Source organism: Anguilla anguilla, chromosome 14 (genome assembly GCF_013347855.1).
Source record: "Anguilla anguilla isolate fAngAng1 chromosome 14, fAngAng1.pri, whole genome shotgun sequence".
Lineage (NCBI taxonomy): Eukaryota > Metazoa > Chordata > Actinopteri > Anguilliformes > Anguillidae > Anguilla > Anguilla anguilla.
In genome coordinates this window covers 8016093-8035642 of record NC_049214.1, presented here as the reverse complement: position 1 = coordinate 8035642, position 19550 = coordinate 8016093, and the positions used below count along the sequence as shown (strand labels likewise).

At 41.8% G+C, this 19550-nt stretch overlaps 1 protein-coding gene across 2 annotated transcripts in view; it reads left to right on the top strand.

Annotated features, from left to right (window-relative positions):
- pde8b (phosphodiesterase 8B) overlaps positions 1–19550 on the top strand; it is a 53370-nt gene that overhangs the window by 15832 nt on the left and 17988 nt on the right. For both annotated transcript variants that reach the window (XM_035390484.1, XM_035390483.1), the window contains exons 2-6: positions 5443–5499; positions 14771–14961; positions 16531–16590; positions 17355–17412; positions 19113–19201. In XM_035390484.1, the coding sequence (XP_035246375.1) occupies positions 5443–5499; positions 14771–14961; positions 16531–16590; positions 17355–17412; positions 19113–19201 (455 nt within the window). The remainder of the gene's footprint in view (positions 1–5442; positions 5500–14770; positions 14962–16530; positions 16591–17354; positions 17413–19112; positions 19202–19550) is intronic.

Below are 19550 nucleotides of genomic sequence, written 5' to 3'. Positions count from 1 at the left end.
CATGAGAACATGTGTTAATTTTTGCTACACTGCGTGTCCAAACAATATTATCACACTTTAAGTAACCTATCTTTGGTCTCCTTTGCAAACTGTGTGGTTTTTTTCTGGCCCTTCTTTATATCAAACACTGCTGACTTCCCTACACTGTATTCTGATGCAGTAGTGCTGTGACATTCCCCTTTGTCCAATGTAGACAGTATTTCACTTTTTTCAATGGAGACCTAATTTCTGTTGAATGCTTGATATGCACTGGTATGAGCTTGTTATAGTGTTTGTGACTTACAATTAAATACATTCTTGGTTCAGCGGTTAAACTCTGAGGACTGTGCTTCTGAGCGTCTGCTGTAACAAGCTATCCTGAAGCCCAGCACAGTTTACTTGAAAAGGGACCGTATTGGTAATAAATATGCTTTGAGCTAACAAAACGAATGATTTCGTTCATTCTTTTAGAATACTGATGAATGGCTTACAGTTAAATTTTATATGGAATTTGGAATGGAACAGTAAAGAAAAATTTATACTCTCTTCGTGGAAATACTCAGAGCATTAGCATGATTATTAAATTTTTTCCTGATATATCTGAAGCATGTCTCTAATTTCTTGGAATTTTTATTGTAATCCAATTTTAAGAAAAATTCTCATGTGTAATTGTAATATGACCTTAAGTATGATTGAATCAGTGCGCTGATCTCTACAAAGAGGATTTTAGAGGGGTACCAGGCATGGGCCGTTGCACCATTGTGAGTTCTCTTCAGAGGACCTTGTGCTGCACATCACCCATTGCTCAGTGATCATGGTAGCTGATAATGAGGAAGATGGTCCTGCATACATCACACATTACAGCAGTATTGGGGTTTCCCAGTATCTTAATTCTAGAGAGATGGAGCTCTAAAGCAGAATGTCAAATTTAGTGAAGACCATGGTCATTTAGTAGTTTCTTTCATTATCAAGAGGTAATGACCACAGCAGTTAATTGACTTTCAAAGCAATAGGTGCATCATGAATAATGTTCCTGGGAAAGTGACATGCTTTTAAGTGACCGAAATACGATTTTCTTTCTGATCTGCCATTGTTTTTGGTGTGTTTAAAGGGAGTTACCATATGAGATCAAGCGAGAAGGGAACCATCAGTTCAGAAAATAAGTTTACGTCAGATCAAATGAGGAATGTGGCGATGATGTCTTGCTTTGTTAATTTTTTTTTGGCTTCAATCCACCAGACTTCATTAGTGTCTGAGATTCTTTTGGAACAGGACTGTTTCTATTTCAGTGCCAATGAAGAGTAAATCAGCATGTGATTGTGGGCCAAACACAAAGGCTTTAACCTCGGTGTCCAGCCAGGTTTGAGTGGTATTTAGTTGTTACTCTATCCAGTTAGTATGAAAACTGAAGTTGAAAGGAGATGAAGGAAAAAGTGAAGGTGACACAAGATGGCATTTAGCCTAATATTTGTTTTTCTGGGTCTGAAGTGTAATTCTAGGAGGTTTATCTTTCCAGTAGAATTTTATGATAGCTTCAGAGATACCGAACAGTTGGAAAAGGGGGATCATAATTAATAGGTTTGACAGTTTTAATGCAGCCGATGAGTAAAACATTTACATGTATGCATGTACATATACTGTAAATTGACTCAGGTGCAAATGGTGAAGAATATTTGTTAGGTCGCACTTGATATTTGTATCTGAATTTAGAGTTAAAGATATATAAAAAAGCTAATGAAATAGCCTTTAAAAAAAAGATATGAAAGAGTCCTTGTTGACTTCAGATGATTGTTTACTGTTTATTTTGTACTCTACAGAAGCACATGATATCTGAGTGGTGTGAAGATGTTACGTATCTTTATTGAAGTGGGGGAAATCAACAAAAACTCTTTGTAATTCTGCATGGTTTTTGGCCTGCTCACAAGTAAGGTGGCAGTGGTCTGGAGAAACAGTGAAGGGCAACACTTACATCTATAAATTGTCTATGTAATATGATATTGAGCTTGTAAGCTGAATTGCCTAGTTAAACAGTGTTGATTGAGTGAAATTAGATTTTCATTTGACCCTCATTTTGTCAGTACTTTGTCGACAGCAGGAATGACATTGGGCAGTACTCCTCTGTACTACCTGGGCCCTGAACATTGTTGTTGTGCACGTCAGGTGATGTATCTTGATAAATTCCAACAGGGACAATTTGAGGGCTATAACTCCATAGCACAAGGAGAGACAAGCAAAAGTGTGGCTGAATGATGGTGAACTGCAGGTCATTTGAGTGCTGTCCATTCTGCTAGAATGGATGAGGGGTTGTTGTTTCTCTGTCCTGCGCTAGGCATCTCGACTCCTTTCCTTTCATGATTTTTTTTCCCTTTTGGAATGCCCATGTCATGGTTGTAAAGCCCATACACTCACTGCAGAATCCTTTATGAATTTAGAGAAGCTGCAGGTAGCATGTCAGCTGCTGCTTCTCTTCTGTATGCACTGTACAACATTAGGTCTCAAATTCTTAAAGCTTCTCAGAGTATACTGTCAGTGTTGACCTAGGATCAAGTTCCCCTTATCCATTATGATCTAAAACTGCTGCTTGATCAGCACTCCTAACCTGAGGTTTATAAATACAGGCCAAGGTTGTCTATGCTCAATATTAGCAAGTCACATGTTTTAGGGATCAGCAATATTTTGGGTTGTAACTACACAGATAAACAAAAACATCTTCTGAAATCAGGTTGCTGTGTTAAATGTTGAATGTGAAAACATTTGCTTGGTGCTACAGTGGGGTTTCTGAATATAAGGGTGATCATTCCTTCTAGGTTTCATGAGTTTGCCATGTTTACCTGTGTAACATTACTTGGTAGAAACATATTTGTATTATCATTGTCAACATCATGGTTATTATTATAATGTCACATGCCTGTTGCATATACTTATCATGAAAGCTAAACCAGGGCTCTATGCTAACATTTTTTTCCAAGCAGCTGTTTCTAAGCTAAAAAATTTAGGAGAATACTAATGCATCCCCATTAGGAAAGGTGTTCCTAAATTATTTTTTACAGTTAACACACATATATTTTAAGGGGCAAATGCTCCTAATTTGGGAACAATGTCGTGCCCTGATAAACCTATTATTTCAAGTGGAACTGTACTGTTCTGCTCTGAGGTGTGAACGAATGAAAGCCCTCCCTTTTCCCCAAAACTTGGTTACGAGTATCAAAAAAGTAGAAGGTTTAAAAAAAGGTCAAAAAATGATCCAGTCTTCTCTTGAGAACAATGAATAAGCAGGACCCAGTATGTAAATAAACTACTGATAGCAGAAAAAATCAAGGGCAAACGCCTGAATCTGACTGGACTAGCTGCAGGGGGAGTTCCATAAGTTCCATTTCCTTTACACACTGTGCTCCACTAAAGTGCATCAATGTATGTTGTAGTCTCTATTGTATCAGCAAAAATGGATCTATTATTGAAATAAACCCTCAACGGTATTGCTTTCAAAATGTGTAATTGGTTGACATAATGTATTATGTTGGATTTTGGGTGTAGTATCATCCTGATTTATTTGTACACACAACTGTACATTATAAATAAATGAATGAAACATTTCTGTATCCTGGATCAGATGTAGCATATTTGCAAGATAATAATTATTATTACAGTATTAGTTATTATTAGTTTACAGCAATGCCTTTGCTAGAAGTTCATACTAGGACGCTCTCTCTTCGTGTGTCCTTTTTTGCATTTTATACAATCCTATACAAAAATGCTGCAGTGGAGAGAAGAACATTTTGTACTGCAAGATGTTTATGTAATGTTTAGTCTAATGTACCCTGAACAGCTTGGAAACAGTATTTAGAAACTGTTATATAACGACATACTCTTAATTTCAAATTATGTTTTAAATTCAGTTTAAGTAAATCATAGTTTTATAGCAGAGGTGAACTGAATTTCCGAGGTAACGATGCGGAAGATATATTGTTTGGTTGTATTGCTGCATCATTTATGATTTGTAGCATAAATTATTGATGTTTGCCAGTAAATGTTCAGTTTCCTTAATTTCCGTGAAATTTTTGTCTTCATTGCCCATTACGGCGGAGCATATGCCTGTACCATTTATTGGTATGGATCTGTCTATACTGGGTGTGAGTAGAGTGGTAGTGGCGCTGCAGCGGTACAGATTTAACGGTACGGTTTAACAAAGAGAGCATTAGCCCGTATTGCGCTGAAGTGCGCCAGCACATGGTGACCCCGCGGCAGCACGCTGGAATCCCCTGCTGAGGAGCTTACGGGTGGCATTAGTGACGCAGCGAGGAGGTGTGCGTCAGCCCTACCAGCGGCAGGCGGCACATGCCAGGAGACACGCCTGCCACGCGCTCCCTACCAGCTACACGAGAGCCGCACACTACCAACCGCCTGCTACACGAGAGCCGCACACTACCAACCGCCTGCTACACGAGAGCCGCACACTACCAACCGACTGCTACCCTAGAGCCGCATCCTACCAACCGCCTGCTACACGAGAGCCACACACTACCAACCGCCTGCTACACGAGAGCCGCACACTACCAACCGCCTGCTACCCGAGTGCCGCACACTACCAACCGCCTGCTACACGACAGCCACACACTACCAGCCGCCTGCTACACGAGAGCCGCACACTACCAACTGCCTGCTACCCTACAGCCGCATACTACCAACCGCCTGCTACCCTAGAGCCGCACACTACCAACCGCCTGCTACCCTAGAACCGCACACTACCAACCGCCTGCTACATGAGAGCCGCACACTACCAACCACCTGCTACCCGAGAGCCGCACACTACCAACCGCCTGCTGCACGAGAGCCGCACACTACCATCCGCCTGCTACCCTAGAGCCGCACACTACCAACCGCCTGCTACCCAAGAGCCGCACTCTACCAACCGCCTGCTACCCTAGAGCCGCACATTACCAACCGTCTGCTACACGAGAGCCGCACACTACCAACCGCCTTCTACACGAGAGCCGCACACTACCAACCGCCTGCTACACGACAGCCGCACACTACCAACCGCCTGCGACCCGAGAGCCGCACACTACCAGCCGCCTGCTGTACCCTGCTGCACGAGAGCCGCACACTACCAACCGCCTGCTACATGAGAGCCGCACACTACCAACCGCCTGCTACCTGAGACAACAGCAAAGCAACCTGCAACCGGCCAGCAACAGGTTAACACACTCTTGTCTCATCCGAGTGGACGCTCACACTGAGTGTCTTTCCGGGTGACACATTACGTCCCTGTGTACAAATGGCAAAGAGGTCAATGGTGTAAGACTGGCTGGAGATGTTTGTGGATGGGCAGTCTGTGATGGTAAATGAGGGCCTGTTATTAGCTTTTGTTGTTGATTTTATTGCCCATTCTGGATTTCCAACCATAGCTTTATTTATTTATTTATTTTTACTATTCTCACCTTTTCTTCATCTTCTTTTATGCAGGTCTCTTCCACAGAGGAATGCATAGGTCCAATGCGACTGACCCAAGAGCCTATTCAGGTAAAACAGAAACTACAATTTTTACACATTCAGGGTTCAGTTTCAGGTGACCGTTCAAGATTCCTGCATTCATTTCTTGAAATAGGAAACTCTTGGGAAACTGTTCTCTTTATGTAAGTTAACGCAGTGTTTACCTGCCTCATTTGGTTGGAGGTGGCCTTGTAGACTGCAATCCACAGATCAATGTTTTCCCATGTTGTCATGCCCATGTTGAATCAGGAAAAATGTAAATTAGCAGTTGGGCAAGAGTGCATTCTTTTCACATGAGATAGAATTGTCCTTGCCTGCAGATGCTTGATTAATCACAAAAAGTAACGAGTCTCCAAATGCACTCAGTGTTAATTGTTTGAAGACCCCGGATTCTCTTAACCGGGCACTTGGATTAAGTCAAGCTGAAGGAGTCTGAGGCAAGATGGTGACAGACACATTTAATCTAAGAGACCCAGACCATGTGGGGCCAAGCAAATCTACATCTGATTCATCCACTTTGAAAGTAATTAGGCCTATACTGTCCTTTGAAGACTTCACAATATAATCTGCTTTTGTACAACCACATCTGTGCACTCTATTAAGTTTGTACAATCTATTATAATAATAGAACTTTGTTTCTCGAATCCCATTTAAGTGGTTGATAAACCGATGAACTGATTTGACCTAAATATGTTTGAAGTACATGATCAATCAAATAATACTTCTTTTAAATAGTCAAAAGTCTTTCAAAATGCAACATGGATCAGTTATAGGATCTCTTTCTCTGTCAGGTTTGGTGTGATCCAATAATAAGAGCCTTTGCTTTAATGTTTTGCTAAATAGTAAAAAAAAATTATATCCCTGTTGCAAAATAGTTATCCTTCGTGTGATGGCAGGTGCATGTTTTCAAGTTTAGTCATTTCGTATTTTGTTTCACCATTAGAGACGGTGCAATTTAAGGTGAAGATGTCAAGCCTTTTAGGCTGATTCCAAAATCATTACAGTGTTCAGCTTGTTAGGTGCAATGCACATGTGGTAACGTCATTTCACCTTGTGCCTCATATTTGCACGTTATTTAACGTCATAAATAAAACGCATGAAAGCCGCCTGGCAACGCAGCGGACAGGCGGTATGAATGTCTGCTTTACCGAAGCCTGCTGGAGTCATGAACCTTATTCCAATAAACTCCAACTAATAAGAGAACAAGACAGCAATGCTATGACCTAATTTCTCTGCATGTTATACCTCCAATAGAGATGTAATTTACTGTAAGGTATTTTTTTTTAAAACACACACATTTGAAATTGCGGTCATTTCGTTCTCAGGTGTCCCAGTAATCCAACTCTGGGTAAACCAGCTCTGTGAGTACCCATTAAATGCTGGAATACTTTTATGTTCCGGGCTTGAGGAAGGCGTATATGGATACTGGCGTAATGTTTAGTGGTTTCAGGCATGTACAAATTTTATAGATGCAGTTAGGCTCTGTTTGCAGGCCGACCATAGGTGACAATGATTTTTTTCTTATGCTTTCTGCCCTTTGGGCTGGCTTCTTTCAGAACATGGTAACTGTGATCTGCTGGTCTTGTGATCAGTGCACTGGCAGTCAACATCCCGAGCAGAGCAGAGCTTTTGCACTTGAATGATTGAATACCAGTGAATGCGAAAATCCTTGCATGAGGCGCGAGACCAAGGGGTTAGGAAAACTGACCGTGTGATGCTCCACATTCGGTTTCTTGAACTGTAAAAAGCAGTTCAACACTGTGTGGTTTTCCACTGCCTTCTGTTAAATCTACAGTAGGAGTGTCAGATGATATCTCATGGCTCCTAGAAACAATTCAAATTAAATATTTTCCTTGGAAGCAACCGAATCACGAAATAAAGGCAACGCATTAAACACAGATAATGTTAAGTTGTTCATGCCGTTGGGATCCTTGTAACTTCATCATAAACCTGCCTTGTTAAGGTTATGTGTGAAGTGAAGCAAAGATGCCTTCTTAATGACAGTTGTCTGTCTCTGTACAACGCTCATTCAGTAAGTCATTTATTTTGTGCAGCATGTCGGGTGACCCGGTGTGACTTTTGCGACTCTGAATGAAATACGTACGTCGCTGCATTACAAAGAGGTCAGATTTAACAACAGCCAATTATTTTTCATGTGCAAATGAAACTTCATCAGTGTCCAGCCTGGATAAGGACTGAGCATATGGAGGTATTTTGTAGCAAAAGTCACAAATACTTAGATGGTTTCACAAATCCGTAAATGGGGTTTGACAAATACGTAAAAGGTTTCACAACTATGTAAATGGTTTCACAAATCGGTAAATGGGGTTTCACAAATATGTAAATGGTTTCAATTTTAAAGCTGCTGTTCTTGAAAGTTCGACTATACGACTACATAATTTTGTGTAAACAGTAAGTGACATGCATCACATACTCTAGCAGACATTTATTCCTACACAGCACCCACTTTCTGTGTGTTCTTAATACTTATTTTAAGTGAGGGAAGTCATCCAGAATAGCATTGTGTTTGTCCTCTGCTTTCTCTTGTAGCCAGAGTTGTTTAAATAACTGCAGAATCACAAGTCTGAGACCATGATTGAAAGCAATTCAGTCAGAGATTAACAGAACCAACATTTTGTTCTGGCAAATTCCCTAATTTGACCAAAAAATATATTAAATATCCAGGCTTTGTTAATGCTAAGTCCCTCTGGATATTCTGGGTTGGTCATATTTACATAGTTTCTTATAAATGAGGTTACAGTTCTTGCTCTGGCTAGCTGGCTCATGCCTGCAGACAGTTAGCCTCTTAGGATATCGGGGGGTGGCCTGCAGTGGTAAAACTCTGTCTGTGCGCTTCAGGGGTACATGATACCTGTAACACTGTAAATTAAATTTAATTTATGATAATATATTATTTATGTATGACCTTATCCAGGACGTCTTGCATAGCTTACATTTAATGTGCTCCATTTGTACAGCTGGATATACATTTAAGCAAATCAGGTTAAGGATCTTGCTCCAGGGTACAGTAGAATATGATCCTACAACCTTCTGGTCACAAGCAAGCTCCTGAACAATCGCTCCATATTGTTATTGCCTTTTGCTCTGTGAAGAAATGTATTATGTTTATTCATGAGAGAGAAGTGACTGTAGGAAAAAGCATAGGCAGATGAATATAATGTAAAGATAAAGGAATTATACGTATTTTATGGAGGCTGAAAGGGGGGAAATTAGTTGCTCCAGCAATATTTAAGAATCTTGACCAATAAAGATCTTTTGTATATATGTATAGGTTCCCTATGTAAAATAAAAAAGAAGATATTTCTGACAAGTGTTAAGTCATTTACTGTATAAGCCATCTGCTGGCATCAGATGGATCAGGGGATGTGATGGGTGCCAGAGTAGGTCATAAACCAATCCACCATCAATTATCACATTCATTTTTATTTTTTAATTTCACTATGGAAGCTTTACAATAGATGGTTTATCTCTTTACCCGAACAATTCACCTTTTACATAGAAAAATGGGGCTTGGGGGTGGGATGGAGCACAATATAAAGGAACAAGTGCTGCGCCTTGAGCAGTTTCGAAGGCCAATCCAACATGATTTCAAATTTAGAGTAAAGTGTCAACTCCATGGAAACACCATTGCTTAAGTATCTGTGTGCTGGCAGTAAGTACTTGAATGCTCAGCAATTAAGTACTCGTTTCCATTTCTGTGGCTGATATCTTGCCTTTGAAAGATAAACTAGGCCTACAGAATCTAATAAATGGCAATGGTGCTTTGGATACAATGAATCCAATGCTGTTCATCTGTAGTCTTTAACTGAAATTGCAACCAATATAGTTCCTGCATCCCTGGCATGCCGAATATTTTTAACATAAACATGCCCAAAGAAATAAACATCTGGGAATATACTTGTTATAGAATTATACTGCATTTATTTAATCTGAGGTGCACTGCTATAGTACCATGAAAAAACAAACAAAGTTATTCAGATCTTTGGAAAAAATATAAAGGGAACCTGAGTAAACACAAAGCATTATTACTATGTAATTTATTTGGTAGCAGCAATAACTGCAACCAAATGCTTCCTATAATCTGTTATCAGTCTTTTATATCGCTGTGGAAGAATTCTAGCCCACTCTTCTTTGCAGAACTGCTTTAATTCAGACAAATTGGTAGATTTTCAAAACTGCTAGTTTGAGGTCCTGTCGCAGCATCTCTATTGGGTTCAAGTCAGGACTTTGACTAGGCGAATCCAAATCCTTGCTTTTCTGTTTTGGATCATTGTCATGCTCCATAACCCAATTACTCTTCAGCTTCAGTTCACAGACAGATGATGGTACAGAGCAGAATTCATGGTTCCTTCAATAATGTCATCCAGGTCCCGAGGCAGCTAAGCATTCCCGCACCATCACCCTACCAGCACCATGTTTGACTTGGTGATATGATGTTCTTACTGTGAAATGTTGTATTTGGCTGTATTACACCAAACATAATGGGACCCATATTGTCCAAAAAGTTTTGCTCTCGACTCATCTGTCCATAGAACATTATCTCAAATGGCTTGGGGATCATCCAGGTGCTGTTTTGAAAATGTGAGACAAGCATTGGTGTTTCTGTCAGGCAATGGTCTCTGTCTTGCTACTCTCCCATGAATCACATTTTTTCTCAGTCTCTTTCTTATTGTAGAGTCATGAACACTGACCTTATAGCTGAGGCTAGAGAGGCCTTCAGTTCATTGGGTGTTCTTCTGGGATCCTTTATGACTTCCTGGAGGAGTTGTCGCTTGGAGAAATTTTGGCAGGCTGGCCACTCCTGGGAAGATTGTTCTGAAGACTGTTCCAAGTGTTCTCCATTTGAAGAGAATGGCTCTCACTGTGGTTTAGTGGAGACTCAGAGCCTTTGAAATGGCTTTGTAACCCTTTCCAGACTGATATATTTCAACCAGTGGGATAGATTTAGTTTGAACATTGGGGGGGACACATTAAGTGGGGGGTCTGGGGGTCCTCCCTCAGGAAATGTTGAGCATCAAATACGTCATTTCCTGCATTCTGGTGATTTTTTATGCACCAATTTGTGCCTTTTCTGCATGAATTTATGGTGGAAATGTTTTTATTTATGTAAAGGAAAACACAAAATTCAGGGGGACAAATGCACGTGTTCTAAATATCGAGGGGGACGTATCCCCTGCGTCCCCCCCCGAAATCTACGCCTATGATTTCAACAGCTTATTTTCTCATCTCTTGTGGAATTTTCTTTGAATGTGGCATAATGTGACTACTTCATTCTGATGGTAAGGTTCAGTATGAGTGAGGTCTCGATTCAACAGGGCTGACTGCAGTCAAATACTTTTTCACGGCGCTGTATGTTTTCACAGTATTACTTTACATACACTAATAGTGTGGCACAGTGGGGCCATGCCAGTGGGCATGCAGCTTTAAGTGGCAAGGCTCTATAATTTGGTGTCGCCCAAACATAAATGTCTGACTGGGGTGTGCAAACATTGTGGATTAGCCTTTCCGCTTCATAAAATATCTGATTGGCAACATCACGCAGATAAGCCTCCTTTGAGGTCAGTCAGCCTTGTGACGCTTGACTTTCTGGCATGTTTGAATTCTGCCCCCAGATTTACTGTCCTGCCATAAACAATCAGTATATTTTGGGCACACATTGTGGCAATGTGGCACAGTCCTCTGGTGCCCAGGAGCCCTAAAGAAAGGTGTGTGAAAGAAAGGCCCTGCCATCCTTTCTGGCTGATGGGAGTGTGAAGGTGTTTTCAGTGATTAATGAACATGTACGTAATAGAGCCTTAAGGAAATGACTTATGAGTTGGCTATAGGCACTCCTTATGTGTCCAGTATATATACACAGCCTTACTGTTTGGAGTCAACTGTTTTTCCTTCGCAACACACAGCACTGGGTTGAAAGAACATTCGTGAGGCAGTTGTGGTGAAGTCATAGCTGAGTGTTCAATAGCTGAGTGTTCAAATTTGTTTTGTAATGGAGAGCGGACCGTCATGTATTTTGAGTTATTCCTATGGGGAAAGCAGGGGGGGTTGCAGATAGAGATCGGTTCACAGTACAGTAAGTACCATGGCAGGGATTCAATCCCCAGGAGGATTTGTGAATAGCTCGAGAGGACAGCCTTGCACCACATGGTTGCCCAAGTATTCTGTCTTTTACTCCCTTCCAAATGCACCCGGCTACCCAGCAGATGGTGGCCAACCTGGTTTATTGGCTTCCATACAGTTTACCTCGAGTCACTGCTTCATTTTTTTTCCCTGCTCTTTCTTGTTTTCTTCCAGCTAATGAAGCTATTCCTGCCTCTCAAAGTTCTACCCCTCCTTGGTTCTTCTCTGTCTGCGTAGTCTGTCCTGTGCTCGGTCTCTCGCCACTGCTCGTGTGACGCTAGGGTGCTGGCAGGGTTCAGGGCACTGAGGAGCAGCAGGCGCAGTGAGGTGGCGACCCTGTGTGGCCCTGTCCGTCAGCGCAGGGCGCACGGGGATGGGGGGGGGCGGGGGGGGGGGGGGGGGGGGGGTCCAGGTCATCGCCAGCGGCTGCCCGCCTCTGCTGTGCTGTGTGGAATTTCTCAGGGACGCTCCATGGTAGCACAGCCTCGACAGGATGAAAGCGTGTTGACCTTTCACAGGCCTCTGCAAATATTATGGCCTTTTTTTTTCTCTCCTCTTCGTCGCCCCCTTGCCATCGCGACGACCCGTCTTGTAAGACTCGCTTCGCGGGCTTTGAACTCTTCCCGTACGGCAGCTCCCAAGGAGTGTGGGTCTCTCGTGAGTCATGGCGAGGCCGGGCGGCAGAGAGGTGGTAGGACTGAGGGTGACGGGAAAGGGGCGGGGCTTAGCCGCTTGGTCTTCAGATGATGGAATCGCGGGCCACATTCCTCCCCTCGGGGTGGCATCAGAGGCAGACTGGAGCAAGGCTCCACAGCATGCTGCAAGCTGGAAGCTGCTTCAACACAGGCAACAAGATGCCTGTTAGAAACATCTGAAGACTCCAATCTGACATTTATGAGAAATAGGATCTAGGCTCAAGCAAACCACAGTTTTTTTTTTTTGTCTCGAAGTGTGAATGATGCAGATTTAGAAGTGTGAACATAACAAATTATTGAGTGTTAGATGATCTACTTTATTTTTACTTTTTTTCCTGTGGCCACCCACTTCCTGCTGGTACTGTTGAGCCGTCCAAAGCTTAATGTGATTATGTCTGGTTTTTTTTTACTAATTACTGCCATTTTTGTTTGTATGATTTTCAGATTTGAGCCCTTATTCACTTAATCATATTCAAGCTCAGCTTTACACCGAAACACCAAATATTTCCCTTTCGTTATGGTGCATTCCTGCTGCTTCTCTCTTCATTTTGGTTTTATTTTGGTTGCCCAGTGCTTCTTCCTGTGTGTGCCTTGATTGAAACCTTGCCTTGTGTGCCCGGTTCCCCAGCCTGGGGAGATTGTGATGCTGTGAGACAGTAGTGAACAGGCTTGTTGATACTGGACACTGGCCAGCTGCCTGTAGACAGTTTCTCTCTTGTTTCCTGTCTCCCACTGTTTGAAGGGGAGCTAGTTCCTGGACTGACCTATTAAGAGCAACAGATGCCGCACAAGCCTAAGTTTAACATCTGCTCACTTGGATTTATCTTTCATTAACATTTTATTACTCTTTACTGGGAGATAAAAGAGACAGGCTGCTTTATTTTATTCAGTTTAAATATGAGAGTTTTTTTTAAATTGCCTTTTGTTTGCACTTTTCTTGGACAGTCCTGAATAAGCTTTTCCTTTGTTGGAAGTTTTTTTTAAATTTTTTATTTTTTTTTAAGGAGGGAGGCATTCTTTTGTGTCACCTGAACTCTGTGGACATTCAGGGTTATGAGAATGAAGGCGTAATTGTGTGAACTTTTGAGTTCAGTCTATGTGTTCCTCATATCCCAAAAAATCTTTCTGATACCAAAATAATGCAGCCAGTGACCAAAATACATTCTCTTGTGTGTGTGTGTATGTGTGTTTGTGTGTCTGTGAAAGAGAGAGAGAGAGAGAGAGAGAGAGAGAGAGAGAGAGAGAGCATGCATGAGAGAGGACATGGTCCCTGCATTTTTCTGTATTGCATTTTTTTAAATAATCATAAATGGATCTGTAATATGATTACGGTGCACTATCATGCTAAAAAAATTGCCCAAATGAATCATGCGACCAGTCTTAGCATTACAATTTGCCTGAACACTAGGGATTGCTCAGAAAACTGTCAAAATGAAAATCTAAAAATGGAATTTCCTGGAGCCCTGCATGTGTTCTCGCTGTAACGCAGAGGATTATGTGGTGGACAGATTACAGGAGTGGATATTTATAGAGCACAACCTGCCCTGTTGCAGGAATGCAACGGTAATGAATCATACGGTGTGATTAATCCAGGAGTAACCCCACAGAAAACCTCCCGGCATCCAATAATAATCGAGGTGCCCGACGCAGAATACCAGAGCAGCACAAACTGCAATAAATAGCCAAACACTCGGTAAAAACATCAGGAGATGAAGGCCTCTGGTTTTTAGCAACCATCAGGCAACAGTCCAACATCTTCTTGTAGGAAAATTATGCTGACAGTGCATTGGTGGCTCAGATCTTTGGACATGAGTCACATGGTTTGCTGTTCTCTAATTAATTGCCATTTTTGGTTCCACCTGTTTTAGCTATTTGTCCCATAATCCTTCATTTCCCCCCCATATATCAGATCCCAAACTGTTCTGGAAGCTGCTCCTAAGTGAGTAAAGTTTAGTCCATATTTGTTTTGCTTATGTTTCCCACATCCGTGAGCTCCATTAGAAGGAAAATAAATTCCACTTTGTTTATCAATTACAAAGCAGCTGCTTCTGAGCAAGCATAACTTGAGTCAGAGGTCGACAAGGAATTATGATTAAATGACTATATAACATTGCTCCTTGCCCATGGCTATGCAGCAACTTTATGTATGATTAATGTAAAGAGCGGCAATGGTCTGATCATAATGGAATATATTTGGCCTGCACCCAAGGCTAGTTCGGCTAGACGTCTACTTGCTCGAAACTTTGTGAGCCTTGTTTCTGAGTGAACATCAGGAACATTGGAAGCATTGTCATGTTTTGAGCCTGAAGAGGGTAGACAGCTGAGGGTTGTAGCAGTCTCATTCTATGCCTCAGGCAGATGTGCTGTAACTGTTCTCCTTCTGGAGAGGGCCCTTTCAGTATGGAACGCAGCACTCTAAATGCCCCCCCCCCCCCCCCCCCCCCCCCCCTCCTCCCACCCACTCCCAGGTCTTGCTGGTCTTTGCGAAGGAGGACAGCCAGAGCGACGCGTTTTGGTGGGCGTGCGACCGCGCGGGCTTCCGGTGCAACATCGCCCGGACGCCGGAGTCCGCCGTCGAGTGCTTCCTGGACAAGCACCACGAGATCGTCGTCGTTGATGGAAGGCACTCCCGCTACTTTGAAGCCGAGGCAGTCTGCAGGTGTGCTGGGGTGGCTGTGACATTGCAGAGAGCTAAAGTGGCAGTAAAAAAAAGATACAGGTTATAAGGGTAGGGACAGAGATATACCAGGTGGATATAACAGCAAAGGCCTTGCTTGTTTTGTGTAATATAGATCTGTAGGCATATCCATTTTTTCCATTTCCGCTCAATGTTCATTGAATATCTGCAAAAGCCGAGGCCCCCAGGTTGTTCAATCCCAGGCTTGTCGGTGTTTGATACTCGGAAAGGAAAATGGTGAGCCTGAATATGGACTGAGTGGTCCATTGCCATCTTCAAACATGAGTTCTTATGTATATTTCCAAGCAGACCTCACAGACAGTGGCACAGAAGGTATGTGTCATGTGCCAATGTACTGTTTGCTCTCCCCAACACAAGTAGCATTTATCAGTGCTTATCAGAGCCATACGGGGCATAGCCCTTCTGTGAATACACTTATCTCACGCATATTAGACAGTTAATATTAAAACTCTAAATACTACTCACTGATCTCTTGTTTGTCTAACTGTGGCAGAATTATGTTTCCTTCCTCTATAAAGTCAGTCAGAAGGGCTAATACAGTATAGTTGAGGTTGGCATGGATTTTGCCAACGGTGTCAACTCTGTTGACATTCCACATTAAGCTGATATTAATCTTAAGGTCTGTGCTTACCTCATGTATTTGGCTGGAGCATTTATTTGTTTTAATATTAAGCTATCAAGCTGTCGCTAACATCAAGATTGCAACATTGCGAGAACAGTCTTCTAATGCGGTGATACTGCTCTACAGTATTTGGCAGCACGCAGAGATTGCACGCACACTATCATGGGCCTTAGGAATGTGAATATGCCATTTCTAGCTGTTAGTTTGCAATTTAAATAGCTTTTTAGGGTGCTTTTGCATATTAGCACCAATTTTGCTGTTGGACTTTTAAAAAACTCTTTTACATTCTGTGATAGTCAATGGTGTGTTTTACTCCGCAGTTGCTATTGCTGCAGGATTTTCTTGCATTTAACTGAGAGCTCATATTAGTAACTTGGTGATTCAAATTGTCCTGTACAGCAATACAATTAAAACCAATTCTGAAAATTTAATTTTTTAATAGCTCTTGACAATACTGGCATCTATAGTGTCAGTGTCTTTTATACACAGTACCTACATCCACAGTGTCTGAGTGTCTCTAATTCTCAGTACTGACGTCAACAGTGCCTGAGATTCTTTAACTCACAGTACCTACATCCACAGTGTCAGTGTTTCTAACTCATAAAACCCACATCCAGTCTAGGTCTCTAACTCACAGTACCTACATCCACAGTGTCAGTGCCTTCTTCTCAAAATACTAGCATCAACTTTAGAGCTTGTGCATTATGCTATTTAAGTTATATATTACATTGTACACTACACCCTACTACTAAAATGTGGTATAATATTGACAAATATTACCTGCCATAAAATAAATGGATTATATTTCTTGAATTAAATTGAAATGGAATTAACCATATTTAATTTAATGGTATGAGGAGTAGTGCTTGAAATAATAAACTCATTACTGTTCGCGCTTTCTTTTGTAGGTCAATCCGTGCCACCAAGCCTTCTGAGCATGCTGTCATTTTAGCAGTGGTCCCGCAAATGTGAGTGTCCCAGTGTCCCCATACTTATTGCAACACCATGGAGATCCTCTGGAGTTCTGCTTTGTACGCAAAAACAAAACAAGACCAAAACAGTCGGAGACAAGGCCAAACCTTAGGCTTACCAAAATCAACTATCTGTAAAATAATTAAGAAGAAAGACAGCACTGGCTACTCAACCCTGTTCCTTGAGATCTACCATCCTTTATGTTTTCAGTCCAGCCATAATAAAGCACACCTCATTCAACGGCTGGAGATCTCATTGAGCTGCTGATTAGTAGAATCAGGTGGGCCAAATTAGGGTTGAAATGAAAACCTACAGCATAGTAGATCCCCCAGGAATAGGGTTGGACAGCCCTGCATTACATAGATAATATTCTGCAAGATAACAAGCACATATTTGTATATACACTATTAGTAATAGGAATTTGATTGTAGAACGAGCCTTATAATTATCTGTAATGATATGTAACAGACCAGGGCTCAGCTGGAAAGCTTGAAAACAGCCAGAGACTGAGAGGCTCTGAAGAGGCTTTTTGTGCCTCTTAACATAATGAGGCCAAAATAAGTAAGCAAGGACGTATGTGATGATGTGTACCTATAATTAAATTCATGAATTTGTGGTCTCCAAGTATTTCAAACCAGTAATAATCTATCCTGATTGATTGAGTCACATAAGAAACTAAACTCACAAAGCCAGAGCAGTCCTCCCAGACCAGGGATGTGTATGCTTTATGTGTGCTGTTTTTTTTTTTTTTTGTGATTAGACCACAGGATCAGGAGGAGCCCTCTGTCCTGCCTCTTCTCAACGCAGGATTCAGCAGAGTACGTACGCTTAACCTCATCCTCCCCCCTCTTCACGGTCAAGCTGGGCTCTACCTTCTCATACACCTCTTGGGAAGACACAGAGCGTGAGCTCGCTCATGCGTGTGGGGCGCTTGATTGACCGTCGCACCACGAGGCGTTGTGGACAAGATACATTTTAAAAATGATTGCGGCTTTGGGGATTATCCTTTCTATCCACCTTACTATGTCCAAGCTAGCCTCATCACTAGTTCAAGTAGCACAGAGTATTAAGGCAGTAGGCACGCCATGTTCCTCCATCATCATACATCACGCAGATGTGTTGTCGTGGTTAAAGGGTGATTCCACAAGGGATAACTAGTCTTTAGGCCTAATGCAGTGTGCGTATGCTTGAATAACTTTAGGCCTAAAAGACAATAAAGAAGATCAACCCATATTATTCTGAGCTCAGTATTTTCATAGGGAATCCATATCTGCCTATTTAATTAATCATAGATGAGCTTGTTATTGTTGGCCACTCTGGGAGTCTCTGCACAGACCTGATGCCAAGGAACCTTGAGGATTACACTGAGTAGACATCAGGGGCAAATTGCTGCAGGGTAAATTGTGTTCCGTTTTATCCGGCTAATAGATGCTGGATTCCGTGATTTAGATTGGGTTGATTTCGGCTCCGTCCCAATGCCGGGATTGGCTACAAAGCATGAGCTCGGCACCTGAATCAGGGCCATGTTTACTGATGCAGTCATGCCAATGCTGGGACAAGACAACAGACGGGTCATTTAAAATCCCCCTGTAGCCTATATCATTTTCATCTTTCTGCTGCTCCTGATGTAGGGCATCAGGTCGCCATTGTTGACATCACCCATCCTTTATCCTGCATCTGACTGGTCTTATGTAATAGCTGACAATGCCTGTGCTTTCCTGTTTGATATAGTGGCACCTTAATTATTACATTTTTTTACGTAAGTGGAGTATCAGTACACTGTTGAACTATCTTTATTGTACCACTTTTGTACGTCCCTCACTCGTGACAACATTGATTTTTAGCTGTGAAATCCGATCCCACTTGTGACTGATGGGATAGAATGTCCTGCCCATATCTAACATCTCCTCCCTTTTGAAATCTGAACAAGACAAGCTGTACGTGTAATTACAGGGAATAATAATGCGGAAATCCAAAGGAGATTTTCCTTTTCATTTATCAAATATTTTTCACTATTTGATGTCTGTGGTTGGCCTACTACAAGTGCTATTGTTGGACAAGGCACCCTCAAAACATATCCAGCCAGTGGTTTTGCTGAAGCATTATTTTAGCCAACTGTGATTCTAAGCTGGATGTTTTTTTTATAGTCCTCTTGTTTTCTTACATCTTACATCCAAGCATTGGAGGTTAAGACAAAAACAATGATGGCTTATTAAAAAAACAATGTTTGTAACGCTTAGAACGGCCTTAAAATTAATATGATTTGAAATCACTGCTTTAGGTTTTTGCTATGTTCTGGAAGATTGATAGACTCTTACGCTGCCTTTTCATGTATTTATTATTCATTATGCCATTGTAATAAGATTCATCTCCAGAAATGTAAGCCTTTTAGAATGTTATCATAATCCAGAATGTGTCACCTACGCAGAGGATTTTTTTCTGCCCTCACCAGCACATTTCGGGCATGAAATTTGATAGCGTTATCCCCCTGTCCTTGATGTGTTATCTTGTCTTTCAGAGATTTGTGGAGAACAGCACAGTCTCTGCCTGCTACAATGAGCTCATCCAGATTGAACATGGGGAGGTACGCTCACAGTTTAAACTGAGGTAAGGCTGAACCCGACCATATCGGCTAGCACTGGTACCATGAGCACTCAGGCGCTGAGTCTTGGTAATTCGGAAAGCATGGAGATGGCTGCTGTGATTGGCAAAGCCAAAGGGCTTTCTGCACTGACTTGGCCTACAGCTACAGTTTGACACCAGCTCTCCTTCTCAGGCAGAGTCTAGTATTTTAAAGCTTCAGCCTTAACTTGTTGAATTTGTAATTTTTTGGTTGATTGTCCTTTTTTGCCTGAACACTCCATTACGATATTTGCAATATATCGCAAATCTACATTGTAATAGCATGTAATACCAAAGATGGGGTAGTCACTTATGTGCAGTCACTCATCAGTTT